The 10,960-nt window shown below is 44.7% G+C and overlaps 1 protein-coding gene across 1 annotated transcript; it reads right to left on the reverse strand.

Annotated features, from left to right (window-relative positions):
* Positions 1-6,212: 6,212 nt before the first annotated feature.
* Positions 6,213-10,603, reverse strand: ifng1 (interferon gamma 1). Its single transcript, XM_010751697.3, has 4 exons — positions 10,308-10,603; positions 9,591-9,662; positions 7,603-7,863; positions 6,213-7,189 (listed from the first exon to the last, which is right to left on the reverse strand). Exons 1-4 carry the CDS (start codon positions 10,425-10,427, stop codon positions 7,040-7,042), a joined length of 603 nt encoding a protein of 200 aa, XP_010749999.2. The 5' UTR covers positions 10,428-10,603; the 3' UTR covers positions 6,213-7,039.
* Between the last annotated feature and the right edge of the window lie 357 nt (positions 10,604-10,960).

The raw sequence follows: 10,960 nt of genomic DNA on the forward strand, positions 1-10,960 counted from the left end.
ATAAAGTTGTTATTTGTTCTGGAGTTCCTCTCCTGAGGTTAACGAGGTTCCCGTGTGGGCCTTGAGGTTCCCGTGTGCCTTGAGGTCCTCAGCCAGTATTAGTTGTTTGGCTTTGGTTGGGAACAGTAGGTGCCAGTCTATCTCAACACTGTGGTGTCCCGGGTCACAGAGACCTGTTTGCTGCCTTCATAGACATAATAGATAGCTTGTTGTTGACGGTCCCATCTGCGTAAACAGACATCTGTGTCTCCAGACTAGACATGCTGACAATAACACCTCCATGGTAAAGACATTCTCTGTGACTCATTCTCGGCGTGTAGTATTTGTGGTGTTATCTTGGGGTTTAAAGTCGATCCACCAGGATGATGTGGGCAGAATGTGAGACCGACTCAGGCACTTCTGATGAACTTTGAGAGTGTCTCTAATTCTCCTTGATCAAGAGTCAATAAATAATCAGCATCAGACATCAGAGGCTCCTGAACACTTTCTGAACTCCTGCCTTTGACTTCAGCAACTTCTCCACAACATTCCTGCGACAAAATTCAAATAAAAATAATAAAACTGTTGGTTTGTGATGAACTGATGAATGAACAGAGTTATTCGTCCTGAGCAGAAAAACTGCAGATCATCTTTTATTTCTGCTTTCACCTCCCATTACTATCGCTTTAAAACGAAACTTAATGTGGTGTGTGTGTGTGTGTGTGTGTGTGTGTGTGTGTGTGGTTGCTGTAAACTCGCTCAGAGCATCCTTGCAACAGGAAAACAATATGAAACTTCATGGAAATGCCACAGTCATTTCTGTCTATGTTAATGAGCTCTCTGTGTGTGTGTGTGTGTGTGATGACAGTGTTATATTTTTTCTTTCGAAGAGTCAGCACATTCCCTGAACACAACTCATCTCTTTTTTTTTTTAACCATGAGCTCAGCTCGTCTTATGTTCCGCTGTACTCGAGTATTTACTCTGATTACATTACTTCCGATCACCAGCAGCAGCTGATCTCACTGACTAGTCCAGCGCGGCAGCAGCCAGCTCGTGGAGATAGACTGGCACCTACTGTTCCCAACCAAAGACAAACAACTAATACTGCTGAGGACCTCAAGGCCCACACGGGACCTCAAGGCCCACACGGGACCTCAAGGCCCAAGTTAACGTTCTAAAGTTAAACGATTAAAGACTTTCATTTCATTCATTGAGAGTGTCGTCTCCTGGATCATAGAGCTTCCAGTGACGATCACTGACAGTATAAACAACAGACGTCGTCTCCGTGACGTCACCCCGCTGTGAAGCTCAGTGTGGTCACGCTGGTTGACGCCATCTTGCCAGTCCGGCCTGTTCCGCCTCCAGGTCATCGGATCATCGGCGGACCTGAGGCGGGCTGGATGACGCCAGGTTGTGTCACTTTAACACAGTCTGAGTTTTCTTGGAGTGACCCCTTGTGGACATCAGAGGAACTGCAGCTTCTGCTCAGGCTTCACACTGTGGTGGTGGCTGCTGATTGGACGCTTCTTGTCTTAAACTGGCAAAATATATTTGGATATTTTATTTATTCAGATCAGTGTAGTATTTGTGGTGTTATCTTGGGGTTTAAAGTCGATCCACCAGGATGAGTTGGGCAGAATGTGAGACCGACTCAGGCACTTCTGATGAACTTTGAGAGTGTCTCTAATTCTCCTTGGCCAAGCGTCAATAAATAATACAGCATAAGACATCAGAGGCTGCTGAACACTTTCTGAACTCCTGATCTTTGACCTTTGACTTCAGCAACTTTTCCACAACATTCCTGCGACAAAATTCAAATAAAAATAATAAAACTGTTGGTTTGTGATGAACTGATGAATGAACAGAGTTATTCAGTCCTGAGCAGAAAAAACTGCAGATCATCTTTTATTTCTGCTTTCACCTCCCACTTACTATCGCTTTAAAACGAAACTTAATGTGGTGTGTGTGTGTGTGTGTGTGTGTGTGTGTGTGTGGTTGCTGTAAACTCGCTCAGAGCATCCTTTGCAACAGGAAACAATATGAAACTTCATGGAAATGCCACAGTTCATTTCTGTCTATGTTAATGAGCTCTGTGTGTGTGTGTGTGTGTGTGTGTGTGTGATGACAGTGTTATATTTTTTCTTTTGAAGAGTCAGCACATTCCCTGAGCACAACTCATCTCTTTTTTTTTTTACCATGAGCTCAGCTCGTCTTATGTTCAGCTGTACTCGAGTATTTACTCTGATTACATTACTTCTGATCACCAGCAGCAGCTGATATCACTGCCTAGTCCAGCAGCAGTCAGCCCAGCTCGGCGTCTGTCTTTCAGCCTTTTATTTCACCAAGCTCTCACCAACCACTAAAAGTCAGTCCCACATTTACTCTTGTCCGGCGGCTTCTTGCTCGCTCACTCTCTCCTTTTCTCTTCTTAGCTTCCTCCGTCAGCGTCCTCTTCACTCTCTGCTCCTCTGCCATCATGTCCGTAGAGGCTGCTGAGCCTGGTTACATTATTAATGCTTGCCCAGCTCCTGTTCTGGCATGACACCAGCTCAGTGAAAAAGTTGGTGGTGTGCTAGTACCTCCTGAGGAGCAGCAACCTCCATGACTGAAATGATGCAACAAGCTGCAGTTCCTCTAACGTCCACCTGAGGCTGGCTCCAGAAGTGAGCCAGCCTCCATAAGTCCCCATGTCCAAATGTCCAACTTCACAGCAGAAATAAACATGTTTACAGCCTGGTACAAAAAACAGTTTTGGTCTCTGTAGCTAATTTCCCCGTTCATGACAACTGTACTGAGGGTGAATTTATATACAACTCACCTGTTCACATTATATTAAGACTTAAAGTTATGCAGGATTAAGAGCGTGGACGCTTTGATTGACAGGTGGGGTCCCTCAGGTCCACGCACACTTTAGATGAAATCAGAGTTTCACAGCAGCTCTTCAGAAACCCGTGACCTCACAGAGTCCATGACATTTATTAAACATGTGACGTCTTTGTGACGCAATAAAGAGACGAACCGTTCCTCAAAACGATGCATGGAATAAACATAAACACAGTGTTGTCATCAGTGTATTGTTTGAAATTTGCTCTTGAATTTCACATGGCGGAAATGTTTTCTGTGTATTTCCTTCTCATCTCTGTTATCCATCGTTTTATCTTCTTTCGGTGGTTAGATAGTGATCTGTGTGAGGGTGTGTGGCACATTTCCTGCTCCTGATATGAATCATGAAGCAGAAACATCCAAACTTGTTGCGATTCGTTCTGATTAATTCTTATTTTCTGTGGTTTTCTTCTTTCCGGCTTTTTGATTCATTTTCATCAAAATTAAGCTCACGTATAGACACGTCTGTATCGACTGTATCAACGGTCGATCAGTCCAAAACTTTGGTCAACGCTCTCGTCAGGATGAAACTTTGCTTCAGTAAGCCTCTGAACTCTGAGACAGATCTCGCAAAGAGATGAAGACAAAGTCCTTCAAACTAACTCTCACCTTGTCATCAACCAAACGTCCTCGGTCGTCAGTGACTGTATATTTAGGATTAGAGTTGGAGTCTCTACTCGAAGTATCATGATTAAATACTTCTCCTCACTACCTCAATCATAAACTCTAAACTCGTCACAAAGCCTCACCTCACCCCTTCTTACTCAGGAGTCCCTCAGGGATTCATCCTGGAGCCCCTGAAGTCCTTCCCGTACCTCACACGACTGCGAGGCCACGTTTGAGACAGTCATGGGAAGAGGAGATCTACCTGTGAATGTCAGAAAGATTAAGGAGCTCAACAGGTAAAGAAAGCCCATCAGATGGTGTAGGATCAGCACCAAGAGAGATCAGATGTCAACTGATCTCTCTTGGTGCTGACAGGTCCAAGACGAGGACTCAGAGGATCAATAAAGACCTCAATCACTCCAACAACAGGTGCAGGAGTTACTGCTGCCTGAAGGCCAAGATCGAGAAGATGAGGAGGTGCCTCTTCCCTTCAGGTGACTTTAAAAACACATCTTAAGACCTGGAGTGCCCTGATGCCCACCAGAGGTCGCCAAAGCTTCACAGAGGGTCCCAAGAACTTCAGAGACATTCAGTCGACCTGTATCTCAGCGTTTCATTCATCTCATGTGAAGAACAGTGAAACACTCACAGCCTCAGCTGCTCTGTGTGTTTGGTGCTAACGTTAGCATGCAAACAAACCCAAGTTAGGATCGGAGACACGTGCATGTTAGCGCGTTAGCATGTAGCTCACACGGCTGCAGACCGCTGAGCTCGATCGTCTCTGAGCATCTTGTTGCTGATTGTTTGCAGCAGTTAGCAACAGCGCTGCGGTGAGTTATCATTTATAGATATGCAACTTATTTCCTCTCTGCAGCGATCTGCAACACGCCGACTCACTCCGAAACCGACACTGAAAGGCAACCACAGAAGAAGAAGTTGACTTGCAGCCTCTGTCTCTGTCTGTCGTCATGGTTTCCATCGCTGTCCTCGATGCCCCCCCACCGTTACAGCTGAGGTCTATCTCCTCGTCTGTGGCTGCCTCCCACCTCCTGCCTCTTATTCATTGTTCGACTGTTTGGCTTCGTCTCTAGATGATAATCTGCAGACTGAACGTCATGATTTATGATCATGATGTTCAAACTTTCACCACAGCTGTGTTATCTGATGGTGGAAGCTGCTGCTCGACATTTCAAATAAAGCGTCACCTCGTTTGACTTTCGCAGCTTTAACGTTGTGCAGACGTCGTTATTATCACTGATGAGAAGGAAGAAGTTTGATTTTCTGTTACGTCTGTTCTCACTCTATGTAACTTTGGGCTCCGGGTCGGGAGAAGTACGTAACGCTTTACGGCACTAAGTCACACAGCAGCAACTATTTCACTGATTCTGGTGAAACTGGATCATATTTTATGGAGGAAATGTTTTCTGGTTTTCCCTCTGATGTCCTCCGGCTGCTCCGCCTCAACTCTCTGTGATTTACAGAGTTTATGATGGACAGTGAAGTAAACTGCTGACAGCTGTAGCTGCTGTTAGCTCATGCCATGCTTGCCATGCCATGAGGAGATGCACCCGGGCTCAGACGAGTTCATCCGTCATAAGTTTCTTTGTTAGTTTCTCGTGTGTTTAATAAAAACATCTTTCCTCTGAAGACGTGATCGGATTCAGATATTTCACTTTGTTTGTGTTTCAGAGCGGTTGTGAATTCCCTGTGAGACGTTCACTGACCACACACAAACACAGCGCTGCCTCTCAGCTGCTGCGGGGGAAGCACAGCTCGGGTTCTTAGAAATCACAACCTCAACAAAACACACAGGGCGCCGGGGTGCATTGTGGGTAAAAGGGGCTGCAGCAGTTACAGTAAAACAAAGGCCACCTGCCATTTACCAGAAGTGATGTCACAGGAAGTGACATCGCCACTGTGGGTTGGGGCTGCAGCCGCCTGCAGAGGATCAACAGATGAACCTTTTGTTTGTTTTGATGAATGACTTTGCAGGTTATTGTCTGACATAAAACACGTTTGAGATGATTCAGTTCAACACATGAAAGCTCTTTGTTGTGTGTGCATGCACCGACATCTGAGCACGGACCTGAGGTGGGTCAGAGGCGGTCCAGACCGCATCGAAGCACCGCCCACACGACCCACGGCGTCTCATTTACACCTGCTTCACTGTGTTTGTGCTCTGAGACTGAAACCGCTACGACAACTTATTAATTATTCATGTCTTCTTGTAAATTCGGCATCAAATAAATGTAACACATGACGTTCCTCTAGCGTCCACTTGAGGCTGGCTCCAGAAGTGAGTCAGTCTCCATAAGTCCCCATGTCCAAATGTCCAACTTCACAGCAGAAATAAACATGTTTACAGCCTGGTACAAAAAACGTCACGGAGACTACGTCCAGGTTTTAGACAGTCTGCGGGGACGTCACGGAGACTACGTCCAGGTTTTAGACAGGTTTTATTAAGGCTTGAAGTTATGCAGGATTAAGAGCGTGGACACTTTGACTGACAGTGCAGGCCAGACTCAAACTTTGTGAAACTGTCGATGACGAATCGTGAATCATCTGAACCGCCTTCTCTTCATGTTAAAGTCATTGTGGTAGTTTGTCACGGCGTGTTTGAGTGAGCGACCTTCAAACTGCTGATGAAGGTCATGTGATATGACCTTTGAATCAAACCTTGAGGTCTGATATAAAAACTTTTTTAATGTCAGACTGAACAAACAAAGAAATCATGACAAGAATCTGAAGTTCATCATGTTTTTTAATTGCATTTGCCTGCATGTGCCAGTCAATAAATTAATACAAATTAACACAATCAATAAATTACCAACAATCAGTCACAGTGATTCAATATTAAATACATACGTTAAATTAAAATTAAAATAAATTAGAAAACTAAAACACGTTATAAAAATACAAAAAGAGTCGTAAACTGGTACGACAGCTGCAGAAGAACCTGAATGTACGTCAGCATGAAACTTTGGACTGTAAACATCATCATCATCATCATCATCATCATCATCATCATCATCATCATCATCATCACCACTTCCTTTCAGCGGTACAGTGGAGGCGTGGGTGGAGGCCAATCAGAGAGCTTCAAATTTTAATTCCCTTTCGGGATTTTGGGTTTCTGGGGACGTCAAACATCGAGGGGAAAAAGGTGAAACATGGGGACTTATGGAGACCGACTCACTTCTGGAGCCGGACTGTCAATCTGGCACCGCCCACATCTCCACCAGCGTCCAATCAGAGTGCATCATTTAAACCCTGCTGACAATTAAAGATATGGTCATTTTATCTGAGCTTAAAAATCAAGTATTTCCAGGTCTCGTCGATAGATTGATACTGTGATTGATGAAGTAAACACGATTAGTTATCAGCAAACCGCCGTGCTGATTTCAAGTATCGAACCCCAAACCCCCTTTAAATTATCATATTTTTACCACATTTATCATTGTTATAAATATATATATATATAGAGATATATATAAGACATAATCTCATTAAAAAATAATCTGTAAAAAGCTGGCACGCTGGTTTGGATTTGGCTGTCCTGTTTGGTGTTGTTCAGCCTCTCAGGTGGTTTCTGTTCGCCTTCCGTGCTTGCCGCCGTCGTCGCTGCTTCTCCTTCCTGGTGCTGTTGGACAGCGAGCTCGCCTCCTCGTAGATGCCCGACAGCTCCCACAATGCTTTAGACTGAACGACAGAGTCATTCATCTAGAAGAAGGAGATAAAACATTTTGTAAACATTCCATGAACGTTGTGTGAACAGCTGTAACCTTTTTGCCCTCGATAAACCCGATGAACATAAACTTACCCCCCTAAATAAACCCTCCATGTGCTGTACTTCAAGCCCACGTATGCTCTACAGAACCTTTCCATGAGTGTCCACATACACCTTTTAAAGGCCTTGCATTAGCTGAACATAGGCCCATTACAAACCTTTAATAAGCCTTAGTAAGTCCTACATAAACCTCCTGAAAACCTACTTCAAGGCCTGCACGAGCCTTCTCCAAACCAACGTTTAAAGCCCTTTAAGACGCGTACTTTGTCCTTCACAGAGCCTTCATGAGGCTTCTTTAAACCGTCCTTCAAGCCTACATGAGCCAGTTTTCTTTGGGTCTGTTTACCTGGATGTGTTTGAGGCGATGCAGTCCCTCCAGGACCTTCTCAGGCTCCTGATCCTTGTAACGGTATTTCTTCAGGTCCTTGATCTTACTCAGGATGTAGTTCAGCTCCTTCCTGACCTCTCCGTTTGATTCCACCTGAGGATCGCTGGCGGTCTCGGTGCTTCCAGTCGTTGGGGGACTCGGGGTGGACAGGCCCTTCAACATCTGGTTGATGAGCTTCTCATACATGTTCAACACGCCGCCCATGACCGTTTTCTTTGCCTGAGAGAAAAACAAAGACGAGATCAGTGAGTTCATTAGATGAGAAGATCTACAGAGCTGGAGGCATAAAGACTAGAAGCAAGGGGAAACTGCTAGCCTGGCTTTCTCTAAAGTCCAGAAACACAACTGAAACTCACAAGTTAACATGTTATATCCTGTTTGTACATAAACAGAAAGACTATTTCTTGTTGAACCATCAGTGCCGGGACAGTACGGTTGCCAGGTTACACATATGTGTACTTTAATGTTCAGGCTTGATGAATTTGTCCCAGCATGGAGGTGCTGAAAACCTTTTTACACAGTGGAAAGACTCTGTGGTTTCCTTCAGAGGAAGCCTTAAAGGGAAATACCACTCATTGACGGTGAACGTCCAACAGAGTGAAACAGTGAAACTCATTCGGACGTAGTGACTCAAAGACATATTTATGAATCAGTGAGGACATATTTTAAAGGACTCAGTAAATGTTCGAAGTCTTTAAGCTTTCTTAAATAATTTGCTGGTGTCTTTAAAGGGTTTCATGAGCTACAGGACTTTGTTTCAATCACCTCGAATGAGTCACATGTAGACGCTACACTGGAAAAAATTCAAAGGTGGTGAAATGTAACATCTATGTTGTCGAGGGGAACGAAAAAAACAAACCGGGAAAACCCAGAAGGTGTGTGTGTGGGGTGGGTGGGTGGGTTTGGCCTTTAAGTCTATGCTAATACACCACTGCTGGTCCCCTATGTGCCACCATGCATATCCAGATATGATGAATTTGGGTTGTTTGAGTTGGCATGTGTGATTCAAATGTGCCACATTGGGCCAAGACAACATCTCGTTGCTGATATCAGGTTTAAACAATCGACCAAAGCTTCGTCCAAGTGCCGCAAATTTGCTAAAAAGTCCAAATGTTGGCGGGCCAGAGCGGCTGGCGATGTGTGTCTCTACATGAAGTGTATTTTCACAAAGATCAACATGATTGGTTGTCTTTAAATCATCAGAAACGGCATAAAACAACAAAAACATGCTCAAATTCCAGCAGTTCATCGTTGTACTCTAATCTTTCTTCGATATGGTCTCGATAATCACACAAGACTTCAACTTCAAAAAGTGGCAAACGACCAAAGCGAAGCGCTGCGGCCTGTAACATGTGAAGATCGTCTCGTCACTGAGAGGGAGTGAAAGTTGATTCGGAGCCTGAGAATAGTTGCACGGCGCCGAGCCAGCAGGAAGAAAAGAACGCCACAGAAACCTCAACACAAACTCCAGAGCGAGAAAGAAACTCAGAGAGCTGCTGACTCAGTTACTGACACATGAAGATCTGCAGGAGGACACGGAGAAGTGAAACCTGGAGTTCATCACATGGATCGACACTAACCGTATCACTTTAAGCACAGAGCTGGAGGTGATTAGCCTAGCTTAGCATAAAGACTTGAATCAAGGGGAAACTGTTAGCCTGGCTTTCTCTAAAGTTGTTGAGGTTGCCAGGTTTGGTCCAATTGTGCCAACTGGCAACCTGCATTAATGTCGGAGATGGTGTACAGGGAAAAGTACTTGTGGACGGATACGCTGATGTTTGAAGCCGCTGGTTGGTCTCACTTTAAAAAAAAGCCATGCTAGCTGTTTCCACCTGCATCCAGTCTTTATGCTAAGCTAGGCTAATCGCTTCCCAATCTCTCGGACGTTTAAAGCGACCTGACGACTTTATGTTTCCGTCTGTGGACGCATGGAAGCGATTATTTACCTCGAGGTGTTCAGGCATCATTTCTTTGGGGATGACCGGCTTCCCGTCGAAAATCAGTCTCGTTCGAACGTTCTGCAGAAAAAAAAAAACAATTTTCACATTTTATGTCAATAAAGTTTCTCTCCACCTTTAACGAACCAGGTTGCAAATTAATACAAATCAAACAAAAGTGCTTTTAAACTGTTAATCAGTGGTACGTTCATGGACAATCAGACATTGGAGAATGCAAAGCATTTAATCTGCTGTAACTGTTGTGAGAAAGATTGCATGAATTTGATCTTTCCTGGACTTTTATATAATGTTCATGGTGCATTCAAGGACACTCACAAAGTCAAAATCAATCCAATGTGTTTGTTGTGTTGCGAATTGTTGTTGTGAATGCACCATCAAAGACAGTATGAAGTTAACTTAAAAAACATAAACATGTTTGTAGTTGATGACTGAAAACATAAAAAAAAAACACCACACTGGTCCTTTAAAGACACACATATGAAAGTGTGTGTGTGTGTGTGTGTGTGTGTGTGTGTGTGTGTCTGTGTGTCTGTGTGTTTGTGGTGAGAGCATCAGTGTGTGTGAACGCAGCAGGAGGAAACACAGGGCTTGTACCAGCATCTGAAGTGCTGCACACACTGCAAACTCTGATACTCTAATACTCGTAGTATAAGTACAAGCAGTAACAGCAGCAGTAGAAGTACTCGCAGTGCTGCAGATACTCACATAGTGGTCCAGGATGCTCTGGATGGTTCTGTTCATCTCCGCGGGGATGGTGAAGCCTCTGACCTGACACACAGCCAGCCACAGAGACAGACAAACCACTGCCCTCACTATTGCAACCATTGTAACGCCACTTAGTATCAAAACCGTTTGCAAGTTCGATTCCCAAAGTTTGTCCGGAGTCTGGCGTGGATGTCGGTTTGAATCCCTTTCGGAGCGGCGTGGAGGTCCGGGGTCGATTCAAACGCCTGTCTGACTGTCTGACTGTCTGACTGTCTGACTGTCTGACTGATGGTGCGGAGGTCTGACTGACTGACTGACAGCCGTGTGTCTTCTGCTCTGATGTTGGTTCGAACTTTTATTTATATCTCCAAGTGAGAGAGTGAGACAGAGGGGCAGAGAGACATCGACACACACTGGAGAGAGAGAGAGAGAGAGAGAGAGAGTGTGTGATGCACGGATGATCTAGGTGTGAAAATGTGGTTGTGGCAGTTTCCTTTAAATCAACAAGTTCATAGAAGTGGGTGAGGGGTCTCCCACACATGCATGTCAAACACTAATCGTCAGCTCACTGCAGAGCTGCATGCAACGCTCGGGGCTTCACTGGTCAAACTGGGAATGGGAATGCTTTCCCGTGAAGGCCTGCACGCTGCATG

This window comes from Larimichthys crocea, chromosome X (assembly GCF_000972845.2).
Source record: "Larimichthys crocea isolate SSNF chromosome X, L_crocea_2.0, whole genome shotgun sequence".
Taxonomy (NCBI): domain Eukaryota; kingdom Metazoa; phylum Chordata; class Actinopteri; family Sciaenidae; genus Larimichthys; species Larimichthys crocea.

What these genes read in the sequence shown, in the direction of transcription:
- ifng1 (XM_010751697.3), bottom strand. Translation starts at nt 10,427, where the DNA reads ATGGTTGCAATAGTGAGGGCAGTGGTTTGTCTGTCTCTGTGGCTGGCT. An exon ending in AGAGCATCCTGGACCACTAT is followed by an intron (nt 9,663 to 10,307) that starts GTGAGTATCTGC and finishes TTTTTTCTGCAG; the next exon opens with AACGTTCGAACGAGACTGAT. An exon ending in TGATGCCTGAACACCTCGAG is followed by an intron (nt 7,864 to 9,590) that starts GTAAATAATCGC and finishes TTTTTCTCTCAG; the next exon opens with GCAAAGAAAACGGTCATGGG.